At 38.6% G+C, this 20,484-nt stretch overlaps 1 protein-coding gene across 2 annotated transcripts in view; it reads right to left on the bottom strand.

Moving 5' to 3' along the window:
- DOCK4 (dedicator of cytokinesis 4) overlaps positions 1-20,484 on the bottom strand; it is a 529,522-nt gene that overhangs the window by 310,691 nt on the left and 198,347 nt on the right. For both annotated transcript variants that reach the window (XM_082254719.1, XM_082254720.1), the window contains exons 9-10: positions 6,155-6,236; positions 3,352-3,412 (exon numbers count right to left, since the gene is read on the bottom strand). In XM_082254719.1, the coding sequence (XP_082110845.1) occupies positions 3,352-3,412; positions 6,155-6,236 (143 nt within the window). The remainder of the gene's footprint in view (positions 1-3,351; positions 3,413-6,154; positions 6,237-20,484) is intronic.

Below are 20,484 nucleotides of genomic sequence, written 5' to 3'. Positions count from 1 at the left end.
TATCTGCAATGTTGGGATGGAGGACATCCTTGCATCCTAAAAGGGTCTCTCCAGTGCTTGATGGGATTATACATAAAGGTCCATGTACTCAGAATTTCTGCAAGTCCACTACTTCTTGGCTAAGGGGACATCCTTGCACCCTAAAGGGGTCTTTCCAGTGCCTTATAGGATTATATACAAAGGTCCATGTACTCAGGATATCTAGTGAGCACATATATATATATATATATATATATATATATATATATATATATATATATATATATATATATATATATATATATATATACACACACACAGTCAGATCCATAAATATTGGGACAGCGACACAATTCTAATATTTTTGACTCTACACACCACCACAATGGATTTGAAATGAAACAAACAAGATGTGCTTTAACAGCACACTTTCAGCTTTAATGTGAGGGTATTTACATCCAAATCAGGTGAACGTTGTAGGAATTACAACAGTTTGTATATGTGCCTCCCACTTTTTAAGGGACCAAAAGTAATGGGACAGATTAACAATCATAAGTCAAACTTTCACTTTTTAATACTTGCTTGCAAATCCTTTGCAGTCAATTACAGCCTGAAGTCTGGAACGCATAGACATCACCAGACGCTGGGTTTCATCCCTGGTGATGCTCTGCCCAGCCTCTACTGCAACTGTCTTCAGTTCCTGCTTGTTCTTGGGGCATTTTCCCTTAAGTTTGGTCTTCAGCAAGTGAAATGCATGCTCAATCGGATTCAGGTCGGGTGATTGACTTGGCCATTGCATAACATTCCACTTCTTTCCCTTAAAAAACTCTTTGGTTGCTTTCGCAGTATGTTTCGGGTCATTGTCAATCTGCACTGTGAGGCGCCATCCAATGAGTTCTGAAGCATTTGGCTGAATATGAGCAGATAATATTGCCTGAAACACTTCAGAATTCATCCTGCTGCTTTTGTCAGCAGCCACATCATCAATAAATACAAGAGAACCAGTTGCATTGGCAGCCATACATGCCCACGCCATGACACTACCACCACCATGCTTCACTGATGAGGTGGTATGCTTTGGATCATGAGCTGTTCCTTTTCTTCTCCATACTCTTCTCTTCCCATCACTCTGGTACAAGTTGATCTTGGTCTCATCTGTCCATGGGATTTTGTTCCAGAACTGTGAAGGCTTTTTTAGATGTTGTTTGGCAAACTCTAATCTGGCCTTCCTGTTTTGAGGCTCACCAATGGTTTACATCTTGTGGTGAACCTTCTGTATTCACTTTGGTGAAGTCTTCACTTGATTGTTGACTTTGACACACATACACCTACCTCCTGGAGAGTGTTCTTGATCTGGCCAACTGTTGTGAAGAGAGTTTTTTTCACCAGGGAAAGAATTCTTCGGTCATCCACCACAGTTGTTTTCCGTGGTCTTCCGGGTCTTTTGGTGTTGCTGAGCTCACCGGTGCGTTCTTTCTTTTTAAGGATGTTCCAAACAGTTGATTTGGCCACACCTAATGTTTTTGCTATCTCTATGATGGGTTTGTTTTGTTTTTTCAGCCTTTGGATCTCATATTGAGAGTTGACAGCAACAGATTCCAAATGCAAATAGCATACTTGAAATTAACTCTGGACCTTTTATCTGCTCCTTGTAAATGGGATAATGAGGGAATAACACACCTGGCCATGGAACAGCTGAGCAGCCAATTGTCCCATTACTTTTGGTCCCTTAAAAAGTGGGAGGCACACATAGAAACTGTTGTAATTCCTACACCTGTTACCTGATTTGGATGTAAATACCCTCAAATTAAAGCTGAAAGTCTGCAGTTAAAGCATATGTTGTTTGTTTCATTTCAAATCCATTGTGGTGGTTTATAGAGCCAAAAAGATTAGAATTGTGTTGTTGTCCCAATTTTTATGGACCTGACTGCATATATATATATATATATATATATATATATATATATATATATATATATATATATATAGTGAGCAGAGGAGCATTATCACTGATTGCTGCAGTCACCCAAGGTGGATTCACCATTTTTATGAACTTTTTCTTGAACTTTTCTTCACATTTTATTTAGAATTCTTGAATTGTTTCACTATATTCTGGAATGTGTATAGACACCCACACACTACAGCTTACTTTCTACCTCTACTTACGAACAATTATAGAGGATTGGATATTCACTTGTTCAGTTTGGTTTTGCATTATGGACACACTCATTTATTTTTGATTATCATTTTGATATTTATCATATGTCATTCATTTATTAGCGCAGCACTTGTCTTTTGTTTCACGGTTTAGAAGGTATATATTCACCTTTGTGCTAGCGGCTTTTATTGCATAGCACTCGCTCTTCACAATTTTTTGTTTTTGTTTTGACAATTGTGTATTCTCGGGCACTTAATTATGCTGTAAAGCCTCCTTGTGACTCCTACGTGGGTCTCTTGCCTTAGCCCCCGTTCACACTAAGGCGACCTGTGAGGCGACCTGGTCGCCTCACAGGTCGCCGTAGGTCGCCTTCCATAGGGAAGCTGCGGACCCGTTCTAATAGGAGCGACACAAGTCGCTCCGACTTAGAAAAAGGGTCCGGAGCTTCTTTGGGGCGACCTGGAGGCGACCGCCATAGACTTCAATGTTATGAAGTCCGTGGCGGCCGCTCCGAGGTCGCGGCGCGCTGCTCGCACCGCGACCGAAGTAGCGTCGCTTGTATGTGAACGGGGCCTTAATATGTGACTTTTTTTTTTTTTTTTGAGCTGTGCCAATGTACGTTTGTGTATGTTTATATGTTTTTATAAACAAATAAAAGGAATAAAAAAAAAAACAAAAAAAAAAAAATGGACAGTTGTGTAAGATGCAGCAGTAACAAAAAAAAAAAAAATGAAAAGAAAAGAAAAGCAGATAAATAAAAAGGAAAATTGTAATTTGAACGCAACTGGTTCCTGCAGTTTATAGAGGAAGAAAGGAGCACTGTGGGACCATGCATGTCACAGACCATAATAATGCAAAAGTGCACAGCAAAGAATTGGCAAAATGCATGAATGTACCAGTCAGTCAAATTTCTGAAAAATAAAAGGGTGTATATTAAGAAAAAAAGGGTGTATATTAAGAAATAAATTGCTGTGTGCCTCATAAGGAGAATCATACATGGTTGACAAAAACAATACAAAGGAAATATGAAAAAGTGAGTATCTGCAGTGGTCTGCAAGGATATTCCAGAATCCAAGCGTTGTTATAAACCACACCTACAGAATGGCAATTCCCAGGTTTTTCTCTCTCTCTGAATTAGCAAGATCAACTAATATACTGTTATGTTTTAAAAGAAAAGTACCACATTTAATAAAAGTTTTTTTTTTTTTTTTTACCAATTCTGATAATATGTACAGTGATGAAAATGTCTTTCCGAAGGTCACTTGAACTCAAGTCCTGAAAAACAAATTTTTTTCTTCATTTACTTGAGCAATCATTCGTACATATTTAAGATACAATACAACACAGTTTTTTTTTTCACAGTTCTATGCGTACAGGCAGACAAATTTGGTCCAGAAAGGCAAATGACCAGTTACTTAACCAGAAAACCCTAACAGGCACAAGCCTTGTCTTCTTGACATCTTAGCTGATTTTTCATGAGACTGTACTTTAATCATTTAAATTCTAATTAATTTGATAATTGTTATTAACTGCTAAGAATGTAAATGTGTAATCACCAATCACTAAATAGGATATTGGTATTTATACACATCCTATCTTCGCATATGGGATTCCTTTTTATATTAAAATTAAATGGTCCCATCCTAAAATTCCTTTGTAGGAAACAGTACCAACTCCTAACTTGTTTACTCGCTCATATCCACCTTGTCCCTAAATTCAGACATATACCACTGTCCAAAGACACAAAAAAAAATAACTGAAGTTGAAAGTTATACCTAAAAGTACCCAGCTGCAATTGTACAGCTGACGAAATCTAAAACAGAGGAGGAAATATTCTGTGCTGATTAAGTGGAACTTCAACCACTGAATCAACATTGAATATTTGCAATTCTAAAGCCTTGTAAACACAATCAGATTATCGGACGAATAATCATCCATTTTTTGTTGCATGCACATCTCATATCTAAATTAAAAAGGTTGATCAACATACGAAAATTCTCATATGACAGAATACAACCTCAGAAGTGATAATGTGTTGAATTGTTTTGTTTTGTATTCTTTCATTTCCATGTAGTCTTGATTTTTTTCAGGCAAAAACTGTACCAATTAAACTAAAATTGGATGTTGTGTTCACAGATGATAAATATTTTATAGCATGCACCTTCAGTTTTTGTTGCCTGGAAAGTTGAAATCAGCTGTTAAAAGCACTATACTATACTAATGATCATATAATCGTCCAATCGTTCGTCGTACGAAATTTTACTTCCCATTTTCTTATCGTGTATATGGGCCTTTATATTGCTAGCATTAGTAAATAGATAGGAAAGTATATCATTCACTTGTTTTAAACTTTATTTTACATTTCTTCAGTTACTTTCTGCCTAGGAAATAATGCCATACATCCCAGGAGTCTTCAGGAGGGATGAGGGGTTTTCTCAGCTAAGCACACTCTCTTGCCTGCATGCCTAAACTAAGGGCAAACGAATTCCAGAAAGTAAATGCTACATTAATCATCTGCCCTTACTCAAGATGGCCATGGCCAGAAATGCTAGGGGATATTTTTCGAAGTAATTTCAAAATAGAATACAACATGGAGACATGGATGGATGGGGAAGTTTGCTTTATATATTGAAATTAATTAAAATGTTTTTGGTTTGTGGTGCTCAGATTCAGTGCAGTTCCGCTTTAGGTTAGAATTCACCTTTCTAGAAAGTTAAAAGCATATATATCTATGTATACTGTTTCTGATTGATTGATGAAATTATATTGGGTGAATTAAAAACAGTTAATATTTTTGGTATATTCTGGATATTGAGGCTGTCGGGTGTTGGTAGTGGGTGGATTGGGTGCTCTGGGGGAATGGGGGAGGAAATTCTTTGTTTTTGGATATATGCCTTTTTTTGGGCGTTTTTTTGCTTGTTGTTGTATTTTGTGTTCCTATGTAATTGTTTAAAATGAATAAAGAGAAATTAAAAAAAAAAAAAAAGAAAGTTAAAAGCTCCTTTAAAATGTTTCTCAGTTTAACATCTCTAAACAAACTGTGATAGAACTAATGCCAGATTGTTTATATCCCATTGGTTGGTAGCAAAGGTTATACAATATACTATGAGCATACAGTACTGTATATGCACTACACGACCTTAGAAACACAGTAAATGCAATAACCAAAGCCCACAACATCTGGCCTATCTTGCACTGTGGTAAGATAACATGCATTGAATTATAGGCTACCCTATGGTTCTTAGTTGTTTCCAGATGTATATTCTCTTTTCATGTAAAAATATACCCAGTACACATTTTCAAAAGAAACATGGTTACTATAAAAAAGAAAGCATCTCGTGACTACGTAATAACTGAAAACGGGCAGGTCTTCTTACTTCATGATGTGAAACATCACAGTCTACTATAAACATTAGAGAGATGTATAACTAGGAAGAATAAATAGAAATGCACAGAGACAAGAAAACACTGCTAGTGCCCAACACAGTACACATAATAAATAAATAAAAAAAAAAAAAAATTATATATATATATATATATATATATATATATATATATATATATACACACATACATACACAGTACACATAATATTAGGATAGTTCAAAGCACAAAATACCAAGGGTGAAGTGCACTAATGTGATTTCCGTTAACATTAGTCATAACAACAAAAGAAGCCATCTGATTGAACTTCTCTACTTTGCATATTATGCATACTGGTTGCGATGTCCTCACTATATAATATAGGGATATACCTTCAAACCGTTACGATCATTAATTTACCTAACTATTCAAGTCTGCCAAAAATGGTTAATGCATACCCTTGCTAAATAAAACAAATTCCACTGTTTATTAGCTATATAAAAACTCTGCCACTTAAAATTCATACATTTTCAGCTTTAGCCACACTAATTCTTGTCAATTAAAACACAATTCATTTTGAAATGGTTACACTTCAACAAGCCTCCACTTGAGCTTTGTAGGCATGAAGAAATTAATCACAGACATCACACTTACAACAAAGAGAGAACTGTATCTTTCTGTCTTCTCTGGAGATTTAGGCAGCCCATTCCTATTCAGTCGTACAAAGAACCGTTCACTGCAAGAAGAAAAAAATATTTTACATTCGTTTACAGTGCAGGTGAACAATTAGCATACTGGTGGATGTAGTGTAGTCAGCCCCATCTCTCAAATTGATATTCTGTGATGCCTTAGAAAGCAACTGTCAGAGCATTAAAAAAAAGTATTAAATGCTGAATGTGAAATTTAAACCTGACAAAATGTCAGCTTTGCTGCAGCAACTGCTTAACCTGTCATTGCAGATTTTTCTTACAGTCTCAAAGATTATGCAAGGTTAATAGATCACTAGAAAAAAGGTAAAACAGAAATAAAATAACTGCGCTTCATTTCAGTTTACATACCATGTTTTCAACATTAAATTTTATTTACATTTTTAACCACTTGCTTACTGGGCACTTAAACCCCCTCCCTGCCCAGGCCTATTTTCAGCTTTCAGCGCAGCCACTCTTTGAAAGATAATTGCGCAGTCATGAAACACTGTACCCATATGACATTTTTATTTTTTTCACAAAAATAGAGCTTTCTTTTGGTGGTATTTAATCACTACTGGGTTTTTTTATTTTATTTTGCTAAACAAAAAAAGAAAATTTTGAAAAGAAAAATATATTTTCATAATTTGTTATAACATTTTGCAAACAGGTAATTTTCTCCTTCATTGATGTGCGCTGATGAGACTGCACTGATGGGCACTGATAGGCTGCACTGATGGGCACTCAGAAGGTGGCACTGATAGGTGACACTAAAGGGCACTGATAGGCACTGGTAGGTGACACTAACAGGCAGCACTGATAGGTGGCACTGGTGGGCACTGCTTAGCAGCAGTGGGTCTGGAGCATGTCCCGTTTACTCCAGATGGTAATCTGCTTTACATCACGTGATTAGCTGTCATTGGCTGCCAGCTGATCACATGGTAAGGGGCTGGGATCGGCCCCTAATCCGATCTGTGATCAGCCGAGTCTCATTGACTCAGCGAGATGTAGCCATCTTTCAGCTATAGTGTGGGTGGCAAGAGGTTAAAGTGTATGTAAATCCTAAATCTATTTTACATGTCTGGTATCATACCGCACTGCATACATTTTTTCTAAGCAAATCATTTTTTTTTTTTTATCGATTTCTAAATGTTTTTCTGTTACTTGATAATTCTGCCAATAACAGCGCTTTCTGTTACACGAAGACACTGCTCACAGTTATAAGCAGCAGCACCTAAAGGAGTGAGAACTCTCGTATACAAAAATTGCCCATGGGACTTTAAAAAAGCTGCACCAGAAAGACAAATAAATACATTCTTAAAAAATCCAAGTTTTTATTTACATGCTTGATTAAAATTGGGTAAAAATGCCATATAAAGTATATCCAGAAAAAATGGTAATTGTACATTTCACATCCAAAAAAATCACTGCTATAGTAGTACATATGCATATAAGACTAGCCAGTTGATATTCTAAACTCAACAAGTTACATGAAGCAATGTTCACCTTTTCAAGAGATAATGCTATTCATATGGATATTTAATAGAACAAAATAGGAAGCAAGTACCCAAAAGAGGATATCTGCAATAAAGAAAACACTTCCCAATGGATGAATGTTGACGAACAGTAAAAACGTCAAAACTTACCCAAATATGGGTACGTTTTGGGCAGGAAACCACCAAATCGGAAACACACAGCAGACTGCTAAATGCAGCAGACAGCAACAAAACATGTTTTAAGGGGCATAGATATCAGCCAATTATTATTCCAGTAAAAAACAGATAGCAAGAGAGTAACCAGCATGAGACAGGTGGAATAGGAACCTAATGTGACTTCTGCTGTGCGTTTCCTGTTTGGTGGTTTCCTGCACCTTCTACAGTTACCAAAATAGAGGCTCTTCCTGATGGTGTTTTTCCATTGCACTTCATTTTATGTGCCAGAGAAGGGTGTTGCATTCTATATATGTTGATTGTTGGGACCCTTGTACTGCTCATCAACTTTCATCCATTGGGAAGTGTTTTTTGTTTTTTTATTTCAAGTACCCTCTTATGGGTATTTGTTTCCCATTATGTTATATTGATGACATGGTTTCTCTGCAGATATCATTATAGAAAGCATTATCTCCTGAAGAAGTGAATGTTGCTTCACAAAATGTGTCAAAGTTTAGGATATCAACTGGCTAGTTTTATATGCATATGTGCTATTAGCAGAGATTTTTTGTATATAAAATGTACAATTACCTTTTTTTTTTTTTTCGGATATACTTTATGTACTTTTAGCACAATTTTAATTTTGCATGCAAATAAACTTGGACTTTTTAAGAATGTATTGACTTGTCTTTTTGATGCAGCTCTTTTTAAAGTCCCATGGGCAATTTTTGTGTATAAGAGTTCTCACATGTTTAGGGACTGATCTGCTCCTAGATCCATTGTACCGTGGCATTCATAATTTTACCTAAAGGAGTGAATGAAGCAATGCTACTGATAAATGTAACGGTAGCAGTGGCTTAATGTAGTCAGACTGCAATGGGAAGCGAAGTGCTGTTACTGATACACATTTGTAAACATAAACACAGTAAATAAAATGGGTAGTGTGATGGCATTATATACAGCTAGTTAGCGGAATATTAAGCATGCGACTTGGAAGCATAAAAGGCTTATAGTTTTGAGAATGTGTATTCTTTACCATAATCTCATTTTGGATTATGAACCAGCTCTATCTGTTCAGATCTAAAACATTTCTAAAACATCCACCCTTCATTATCAAAAAGTAAAAAAAAATGTCAAAAGGACCCATTCCCACTAGCCTGATGTAGTGTGTTTAAAGGGCATGTTGCAACATGCGTCAACAAGTATTGCATTACGACAGTTTTCCTTTCTTTGAAATTGGCTGCCTAACCACAACAGACCAATAAATCATGTGTGCAGCAATTTTAGCAGTTAAACACAAGACCCTTCTAACCATGTGCTGGGAAGGTGCGTTGCAGTACTGCAGCACACTGGTGCCAAAGTGCCCCAAGTTCATACAATACCTGAAATGGCCTATTTTCATTTTCAGTTTCACCAAAATATTATGGATGAACATAAATTATTTATTGAGTGAATAGGTTTTGCTTGTAGCTAAAAATCAGACTCGCTGCTGCACAGTCTGACCTTTGTCTGGGCTCCCAATGATGGCATTAACGCTGAAAATGCACATTGAGCATTGTGTTAAAACAACAATATAGATTATTTTGCTTTGTGCATTAATGGGAGGGAGACAGTAATAGACCCAGGCCCGACAGTATTCTTATACACTCAAAGAAAGAAGCATTTTTTAATGTAAATAAAGAAATCTGCAGGTTGGTATTTAGAATATTCTATTTTTTTTTATATTTATTAATTTTCCACAATACAAAACCAAAAAAAATAAAACTGTTCCAACATCTTCCATTTTTCCACTCCCCCCCCCCCCCACCCCTCAAATTCCCCTACTCATCTCCTCTCCTCCTTCTCTCAGCTTAGTATATTCCCTTGTTTTCTTAAAGCCACTCCAGTTTTCCCAGGAATTCACCCACTCCTCCGTCTCGTCCTCCCCCCCCCCCCCATTCCTTAAGTATTCCATAGTTGTTATTATTTCTACCCTTTTGATCCAGTCACCCAGTGTCGGGGCATCTTCCTTTTGCCAGTTATAATATTCTTTTAAAACAAGGTACCAGCAAAATCGGTTCGGGCAAAAAGACTAGAAAAGACATAACTAAAATGAGGAGCCTTCATCCATTTTTTTTAAATGTTCTGAACCTGTATATACCTATTAAAATGCTTTCAAATAATTAAATCATACTATGTGATACAAGTGTTAATTATGCTAGAATTGGGCCAAAAGGATAGATTACTAGGAATATAATGTACCCACTTTTCTTAGCAATCTGTTAGACTTATAAAATATCCTGACTCCTAATTACCAGGCTGGAGTCAAGCTGGTTTCAGTACCATTTGCCCTGATTCCTGTGCTTCTGTTACTCAGGAAAACACCAATTATCTGGTTATAATGAATGAGACACTGCTGCTAATTAAATTAGGACACAGCACATTAAAATTATGACAATGGTATAAGTCTAGCCCTCTTGCTAAGGGCATACAATAATTATCAATGGAAAAAGCCAACACAATGTTCAAGTAAATTGACACGCTGTTTATTTGAACCTGGGACAGTATAGCATCCCTAGCAATACTCTGCCTAGGCATTCAGACCACTAATAGCATGCAGTATTTATATTTATATGGCCGACACCAATTGTTTCTACTATAATAAAATACAGCAAGTATAGAAAAGAATCATCCCCCTTAAAATAATCACATTTTGTTACTTTGCAGCCTAAAATGAAGACAGGCACCATTTTTGTTTTATTCAGCTGTATTTACTTTATTTACAGAAAAAATAAAAATTCTAAAACAGAATCACTGAGTTGGAGAAAGAATCACCCCCTTGTGTCGGTATTGTTGAACCACCTTTTACTTTAATTACAGGCTTTAGTCTGTTGGAATGTGTCTTTACACACTTTGCACATCTAGACTGCAATATTTGCCCATTCTTCTCTGCAGAACTGCTTAAGTTCAATTATATTTGATGATGACCGTTTGTGGACTGCAGTCTTCAAAGTCCTTCCACAAATTTTTAATGGGCTTTAGGTCTGGGCTCTGACTAGGCCATGCAAGGACATTCACCTTTTTCTTCTTCAACCACTGTGTGGTTCTTTTTTTTTCTGTGTGCTTTGGGTCATTGTCATGTTGGAAGATAAACCTTACTCGAATTGACAACTTTCTTACAGAGGGCAGCAGACTTTCCTCAAGAATTTGATGGTATTTTGCCACATCCATTTTTCCTTCTATTTTGACAGGTGTTCCAGTACCTGCTGCCGAGAAACACCCTCATAACAGGATATTACCACCTCCATGATTTACTATAGGAATGGTGTTTTTGGAATGGTGAGCTGCATTGGATTTCCACCAAAAACATGTTTTGTGTTGAAGCCAAATAATTCAATTTTAGTCTCATCTGACCATAACACCTTTTTCCATGTGGCCTCAGAATCCTCAAGGTGCGTTTAGGCAAAGCTCAGTTGTGACAGCATGTGGCCTTTCTTGCAACCTTCCCATACAAACCACATCTGAGAGCCTCTTTCATCCAGTTTGGAGCAAAGTCTCGACCCAGAGAGGGCTTGAGTTGAACCAAATACCTTCCACTTCCTAATATATTTCACTGTGCTTCCAGGCAGTTATAAAGCCTTTTACATTTTTTATATCAATCTCCTGTCCACAACTTTATCCCAGAGATCTTTTGACAGTGCCTTGCCACCCATAGTTGATGGTTTGCTTCAGCTGCACTACCAAGGGCCTAAATGCTCCAGGAAAGCTCTTTCCATGCTGAGGTAATCAAAATTACCACATCTGATCACAGTTGAAAGTCAAATGGCTGTGTGCCATTGAGAAGGTGATTAGTACACCTGATTGAGTTTATAAGTCATTTTTTGGAAGGGGGTGATCCTTTTTCCAAGAATGTTTTGGAATTTGTGTTACTTTTTTTCTGTTATTTTCTATCCTCAATAAATAAATCATGTTCATGTTGGTGTTCCATCTTTCACTTGGATGTAGAATTGAGTAAAAACAGCTGTATTAAAAAAAAAAAAAAACTGTGTGTGTGTCTTTATTTCTGGCTGCAAATCATTAAAATGTGATTATTTAAAGGGGGGGGGGGTAGATTATTTTCTATAACCAATGTAACTGTTCATAAAAGCTGGTGTTTTTCCAAGCAACCCTGAAATATGAAAGCATTTATTACAAGAACCCCGGACTACGTGTCAACATTGTTTAAAACAATCCCTTAAGTTTTTAGAGTGAAATACTTGAAATGTCATAACAATCAGCCTGCCTATAGATGGTTCTAATCTCGACTGGTCCCTGCTGAACCGGCAGAGATTCAGACTGTCTATGGCCGGCTTTACAAATCATTTTCATTAAATGAGCAGTCACAACCTGAGTACAAAAGCTTGCCAGCAGCTGCATGCTCTCTGCGGAGAAGCAGTGGTCCTACTGTAGAGGTCTGACATGCCCCCTACTGAGTCAGACCTATAGCTCTGCAGCAGCAAAACTCATCCTCCCAGCTGGTTTGAAAACTCTGACTCAGCCAGAGGGTGTGCCAGGCCTCTGCAGAGACCACTGCTTTAACACAGAGAGCAAGGGTCCTGCACTACAGCATACTGGGAAAAGGGAGGTTTTGATTGATTTACAAAAAAAAAAAAAAACTGTAAGACTTTGTTTTGATGGACCTGGTAGGTACTTGGCTGATTTAAACTGAAGGCTAAAGTGGACTTTAAAGGTGTAGGATCTGTAGCTGTTCTTCTGCTCATGCACTTACCACCTAGTGAGTCAGAGACCTGGAAAATGTACATCAGTCAGAGTCTGAACTCCCATTCTGATCTTTTGTTCCAGGTCAGTGACTCAATACTGTAGCTAATAAATCCAGGACAAAAATAACAGTCTGGAAACCTGTACAAGTCAACAATGGCAGATGCACAAGTTTTCGTTAAAGAACGAAATTACTTAATCATATCCATTTCATACAAATGTATAGTTTCCTAAAATAATATACAGATGTAATGAACCGACATGATGCAGCAGAAGTAACTCAACAGATACTTTTTTGTTGCATATTTCTTCATTCTGGCTGTTCAAAATACCAAATTCAATCATTTGAAGTTTAGATAGGTTTAGTGGCGTAAGACAGTAAAGGCCCATATGAATGATCAGAATATCGTACAAAAAATACCGTATCTGAAGGGACAAACATGAATATTTTTCTCATACGATTTTTGTTTAATCAGTACAGTTTTTGTCCAAAAATACAATACAAATACATCACTTCTGAATTTTTTTTGCAGTACAAGACTTTTCGTACTGTAGTAACCTGTTCTTTTCGATACGCATGCAAAAAAAAAAAATGACAATCATCATGATCGTCATATAATCTCATCATGTATACTAGACTTAAAAAAACTTTTAGTCATTAAATAGAACAATTTTATAGAGGTATGTACATAAGACCAAAAAGAAATACAAATGAAAGGCTAAGAGGAACAGAAGGATTTGAGACCAAAAAGAGAGATGACTGAGGGGGAAGGATGGGACAGGCAGACTTGGCTCCAAAGAGGGACAGTTGGGAGCTATGTAATCAGCAAAACCCTCAAGAGCAATGCATCGCAGCCCTCCACTTTCACAAGGGTTTATGTTTTTTCTGTGTTCACACCCAGCAAATATCTCCACTGGGTGTTCACTGGGTGTTCACAAATACAACAGCATGGAGAACAAAAAAGGATGGAGAAATAACGAACTCTGAAGAGATTAATCTAAGCAGGTCAGCAGAGGATTTTAGCACTATAGTAACAAATAGGGGCCTGCACTCTGAGCTGCCGTTAACCCATCTGCTTCCTTCAAACAGTGCTGGCAAACTTTATTACCTTCTAATCATCCCACAAAGCAAATTTTAGACTCAGATGTAACCTCAACATTTGTTATATCCCTTCATGTTACTAAAAAGATAAGATTGTAAATGTGTTTTCTCATAAATCCTAAAACCAAATATGTTAAAGCTAAAATCTAGCCAAAAATAACAAGATAAAAATGAAATGTTCATTAACCACTTGCCGACTATTTACTGCGGCGATCAGCCCCTCAATGGCAAAGTGAAGTAGTACTACGTCGCTTGCCTGTGAGGCTCTAGGGAGCGAGCGCGCGCCGCTGGAGGCGCGCTCTCGCTCCCGCTCACTCTCGGACCCCCCCGCGCGTGTGACCGTTGGACCCGATGTCCGCCGGTCACTCGCGATCGTCGGTTACACCAGGAGAAAGGCAGGCGGCTAATGTAAACACAGCCGTCTGTCATTCTCCCCTGTGTAACAGCACAGATCATACGGTCCTGCTATGTAGGACCGTGGATCTCTGCTGTCACACACACACACACAGCCACATCCAATCACAGTTAGAATCCCGCCCCTAGGGACACACTTAACCCCTCCCTCTCCAATAAAGTTAACCCCTTCCCTGCCAGTGTCATTTTTATAGTAACAGTGCATATGTATAGCACCGATTACTGTAGTAATAACACTGGTACCCCCAAAAGTGTCAGTCAAGGGTCCGCTCTGTCCGCCGCAATGTCGCAGTACCGCAAAAAAAAAAAAAAAAAAAAAATCGCAGATCGCCGCCATTACTCGTTAAAAAAAAAAAAAACAATAAAAATGACAAAAATCTTTCCCTTAGTTAGTAAACACAATAACTTTTGCGCAAACCAATCAAAATACACTTTTTGCAATTTTTTTTACCAAACATATGTAGCAGAAAACAAATTGGCCTAAAATGTTAAAAAATTTAGATTTTTAAATTTTTTTTGGGGGGGGGGAATTTCTTATAAAAAATGTGAAAAATATTGTTATTTTTGCAAAATTGTCGCTCTTTTTTTGTTTATAGCGCATGATCAAAAAAAAAAAATCGCACAGGTGATCAAATACCACCAAAAGAAAGCTCTGTTTGTGGGAAAAAAAAGACGTCAATTTCATTTGGATACAGCATCGCGCAATTGTCCGTAAAATTCACGCAGTGCCAAATCGCAAAATAGGCCCTGGTCAGGAAGGGGGTAAAATCTTTCGGGGCTTAAGTGGTTAAAGAATAAAACATAACCAGCTTTTGATGTAATATTTCTTTTCAAGCCAGACATTTCCTCCACCGTACTTTCTATTTTTGTGATGTCCTTAGTCTGAAGAAGAGCACAAGTTAACTCACTTCCTCTGAGCCAAAATCATCCTGGAAATGCCCCAACCTGTGACTAGACAGTGAAAGAGGCAGCTCATCTTGGTTACCCTGCTTTCCCCTTGTCAGCATGCTCCCTGTCAGCATACATATTGATTGGCTTCATATACTGCTTTTTCCACTGACACTCCATCTTTGTTATACAGAGATTGCAGGAGGCTGACATTAGGTCACTTACACTGCTTGCATACAAAAAAACAATGCATTAAATATGTAAAATATTTTTTTTAAAACATTATAGAGCCACCCTTTGATATCGAAAAGGCTTTTGACACAGTCCAATGGGGTTACATAGTTACATAGTTAGTGAGGTTGAAAAAAGACATCAGTCCATCCAGTTCAACCTATGATGTGTGTGTGTGTTTGCTTTTAACCGTACATTGTATACCCCTGTATGTTGTGGTCTTTAAGGTGTCCATCTAATAGTTTTTTGAAACTATCAATGCTTCCTGCTGATACGACTGCTTGTGGAAGAGAATTCCACATCTTTACCACTCTTACCGTGAAGAACTCCTTACGCACTTTAAGGTTAAACCGCCTTTCCTCAAGTTTTAGTGAGTGGCCTCGTGTCTTATTGTATCTCCTTTCTCTGAATAGTTTGTTCCTTATGCTAGGGTTACTTGATGCAGGTGTTAGAGCTCCTTGGTTTCAGGCCCACTCTTTCGGAAGTGGATTGAGATATTATACAAAGTACCGGTAGCTAGCATTAAGCTGAATGGCAAGCGATGGAACTGCATTAGGAGACAATTCCAAGGTATTCATTATTACCCGTAGGACATTTTTTTTGGTGCAGAGATTTTTTGCCATTTAGAACTGCTGCAGCAAATTCGCCAAGGGCCTATTCACACCAGCAGAAGCATTTTATGGTGAGCAGTACACATGTGCATTGGTGTATGTTGTGTATACCCCCTGCGATGCGATGTTGAAGTGCATCATAGGGTTTTGTTTTGTTTTTTTTATTATTGAACACTTCATTGAACCCTATGAACAACAGTACAATGCATCATGCTAATGCAGGCTGGAACATTTTCTGGGCATTGCGCTGTATAAAAAATGTCACATTTGACATCTATTTCTGTTCCGCTTTTACGGATCTGTATTTACCTGCGAGGGAAAACAGCTGTCAATGTATGTACATCCATCCACATCTATTTAGCTCTGATCGTCCTGCCGAAGGACACAGAGGTTCTCAATAAAATAATTTTTGCTTTAAATCCCAAGTGTTTTACTAAAGTAGTAGCTGGTGTACCGATTGGTTGCTGGAGAGGACAGTAGTTGTATAAATGCTGCCAACTGGGGGGAGAGGGCAAATATCAGGGTATATGAGGGGCAATAGCAAAAGGATGAGGGATACTTAAGGCAGTGGGAATTTATGTAGCAAGAGTGAGGGCATCGCAATAGGTTGTGTTAGTAATTTGGGGGAATGGGAGAAAGTGGTTAGCCAGGATTATAATGGCAGCAATGTGCAAGTGAAATCCCAGCAGTCCAGAGATCCAGCAGGCCACCTGAATAGCTGGAGACTTCAAGCAATAAATATATCTCTTAGGATCATAAATTTTCTTCCCATGCATGCCTGTGTGCAGCCTTCTAAAGTCTTCCCCATTCACCTCACATCATTGTGTTGTTTTACTGCTGCTTAAGGCCTTGTTCACATGAGCTCTGAGGCCTGTATAGACAGTGTGTGTTCGGAGCCAGTCACCCACATGCCATTAGGATAACCGTGCAGCAGCTAAATCCTAATAGACGTCAAATGGACTGTCTGCACGCAGCACCTGGAGGATAGACACCGCAAAAAAAAAAAACACCCATTCACAGCATACCGACCTCAGTGCCCATGTGAACATTGCCTTTTAACACCATATCATTGAGATAATTTAGCCACATAAACAGGCTGAAACTTTCACAAGTGGTGATACAATAAAAGATAATAAAAAGACATAAAAGAAAAGATAAACCAAGATAATGCAGTCAATATCACAGTTTATTAGACACCTACATATGGGGTGTCACACCAGACCACAACTCTAGTGATAGCTTAGGAAGGGATATATTTTACTTAAAAATATGATGGTATGTGTTAGATTAAAAACCAATGGACTGTCTGGAAATTTTGTCAAGGTCCACCCTCACCGCACGATGACATTTTTATAGGGAGGAGAAGCAGCTGATCTAACAACACAGGAAAGATATAATTTTAGTCAGCCTACAAATATCTTAAATATTTTATCTCATTCTGAACTGGTTCCTATGGCATCTTAAGACTGCTCAACTATGCAAACTGTGACCAGAGCTTGCCTGGCACTGCTCTGGCTCACCCTCTGCAAAGGCTTCCAATCGGCCACCAATGTAACATGTGGTCTCGCTGACCAAGGGGTAGGTAAAGTAAACAGGAGGGGATAAACCACAAAAGTCTTTACTTACTACTGCTGCTAATGCAAACATAGCAAATAGATTATCAAGTACATAAAAAAGTATTGTTCATATGCAATATTCCTGTTTATTTAGAATGTTCAATTATATAGCGCACTAACTAGCACAGCACATGAATTATTATAATTCTATAAAGTTAAATTCAATTAAATGTTTGGTATGGCAGATTTTTAGATCATGTTTTAGTCAGCTGGGAAAAACAGGACTGTCTGTCAGAATCAAAATATTTAGACTTTAAGCGTGAGAAAATGAAAATGAAGCTTCGTTTTCTGAGATCCTTTGCCATCTAGAGTACATTTCACAAAGCTGGATGAATTAATAAATCAGTGATGATTATATACAGAACAAGGCCTCAACTGTATCAAGTTTTATCTGGTACCTATAAAAACCTATTTATAAGGACTTGCAAAATAATGATTTCTACCACATATGTCCCATGTTGCAGGACATTTTTTTTTGCTTTTTTGCTCCCCTCTACTCACACCTAATTTATACTTGAAAATGAATAAAGTACACCAGGCTTTAGGCTGACATAATTTAGATGTTCTCAGCATTAAACAGGAAGCATGTAAGGCTCCTTTCACACACGATGTCCGTCAAACGGACTCCGCTTTTCTCAGCGGGGGATCGGCGGCTCGGTCAGCAGAAGGATGACAGCTGTGTCTCCGCGCTGTGTGCGGAGACACAGCTGTCAGTTCCCCATGCATCTCTATGGGGGAAATCGGATGGGAATGGACCGTCGATCCGTTCTCATCCGATCCCATCCGATCCAATCCGCTGGACGGATGGAAAATAGGGTTTCCATCCGTCCAGATTTGATGGATCGGATCGGGTCGGATGTCAGCGGACATGTCTCCGCTGACATCCGATGCCCCATAGGAATGCATGGGGGACCGTTCAGATCCGCCAAAAAAACGAACAGGCAGATCTGAACGGTCCGCCTGTATGAAAGGGGCCTAAAAATCTCCCATCAAATAAATAGCTTTGCTAATTAATTAATATCACCTGTACTAGCAGATAAAAAAAAGCAATTGATAAAAAAGATCAAATCAGGTTTATAAATGAATACAACTGTCAGAAAATAGAAACATACACCCCATAGAGCAAGCATTTAGTACTGGTGTCTCATGAGCCTCATGCAGGCCTTTTCAATCCTTTCTCTGTGGCTATAGGTTTTAAGGATATAATGAACTGAATGTACCTTCAGAGGTTCTCCAGGTGAAACATTACACGATTATCAATCTGCAGCTAAATACTTCATGACTGTTTTTCTCTGGGATTAAATATTGCAAATCTTACTATAATAGCAACATCCAAAGTGCCATAATCCTATTGTGCAATTAAAGCAGACCTTCATCTTTTCTTCTCTCATCTAGGTGAGGATGTTTTTTTCCTTAGGTCTGCTTTCCTCTGCCACTTGTCCACTTGTGTATTACTGAAATGGCGCATGCACACGCAGTGTGCCCATGCAGAATATAAGCTGAGCAGACACACTAGCTTTCCTCAGTCATGGTCTGGAGACTGACAGTAATGTGAAAAAGGTGCTAAATTTCAACATAAATATGAATATCAGCTTTCGCTGCAACAGACTGAAACCAAATGAATCGCAGTCTGGAGCTCCATAGCTGACCCATATGGGATCGGAGCAAACAGCACTCTTGGCTCCCAGATAGGGCTGAAGCCCTGACTTTCCACCACAGTTTGTGGTCCTCCCAATCCACCAAGGGTGATTGTTAGGGGCCAACCCCAATTCAGATCTTTGTCCTCCCGGAGGTTGGTTGTTAGGTACAGGGTTAGGCCCCTTTCACACACTCCATCCATCGGACGGAGTCCGTTTTTCTCAGCAGGGGATCGATCCGCCGATCCCCCGCTAAGCAGGAGTATGACAGCTGTTCTCCGCGCTGTGTGCGGAGACACAGCTGTCAGTTCCCCATGCATCTCTATGGGGGAATCAGATGGGAACGGACCGTCAGTCCGTTCTCATCCGATCCCATCTGATCTGCTGGACAGATGGAAAATAGGGTTTCCATCCGTCCAGATTTGACGGATTGGATCGGATCGGATGTCAGCGGACATGTCTCCGCTGACATCCGATGCCCCATAGGGATGCATGGGGGGGGGGGAACGTTCAGATCCGCCAAAAAAACAGACAGGTGGATCTGAATGGTCCGCCTGTGTGAAAGAGCCCTTAGGGGAGTGCCGAAAGAAAATCCAGTGCCTGAAGCAAAATTAAAAGGTCAGCCTAGCTGGTGAGATGCAAGTACAGCCCCCAGCACTTAACCAGGGAGTCATCTGATCCAGACAGCTGTAAAAAGAAGTCCTAGTGGCTATGCAGCAAATGGAAAACATTTGGGATGTAACAAATAAAGGAAAAATAACACGTAGTTTAGCTTCTAAGAGCAAGGAAAAGATGTCCATTCACCTAGGGACAGACACTTTTTTTTTTATTAAATAAAGGCTGGTATGGAGTTGGAGGGATTATATTAGTGCGGTCCTTACATTTTGTCACTGTCTAAGCACCTGATGGCAGCAGCATAACCCTTGTTCTATATAATGATCCCGTGACCTGTTACAAATTAATAAATTCCTTTTTTTTTTTTTTAATATGCAAAACAATTAAACCAGAACTGCACTCTCTCAATCAACCTTCAGGCCCCTTTTACACTTGTGTGACTTGTCCTGCGATTGGGGACTGCAAAGTCACATGACAAGTCGTACTCCATGATTTCCAATGAGTACTGTTCATAGCTGTGCGACTTCAAGTCGCAATGACTACAAAGTAGTCCCTGCACTACTTTGGTCTAAATTTGATGCATTTTGAGGTCCATAGACCTCAAGATTACACAGGCATTGCTTCAAGTCCAGTCAAAACTGCATCAAAATCATGCGACTTTTAGGTCGCACAAGTGTGAAAGGGGCCTGTTTTAAAAACTTACGCTGCTAGCTTTTTAAAAAAGATAGGGAAGTATATCATATTTATTTTTGTTTTAAAACTTTTTTTTTTTTTAACATTTCTTCAGTTACTTCAGTT

Source organism: Pelophylax lessonae, assembly GCF_965119305.1.
Source record: "Pelophylax lessonae genome assembly, chromosome: 4".
In the NCBI taxonomy this organism is placed as follows: domain Eukaryota; kingdom Metazoa; phylum Chordata; class Amphibia; order Anura; family Ranidae; genus Pelophylax; species Pelophylax lessonae.
Note: the sequence above shows the minus strand (reverse complement) of the source record. Positions and strands in the feature narration are given on the sequence as shown.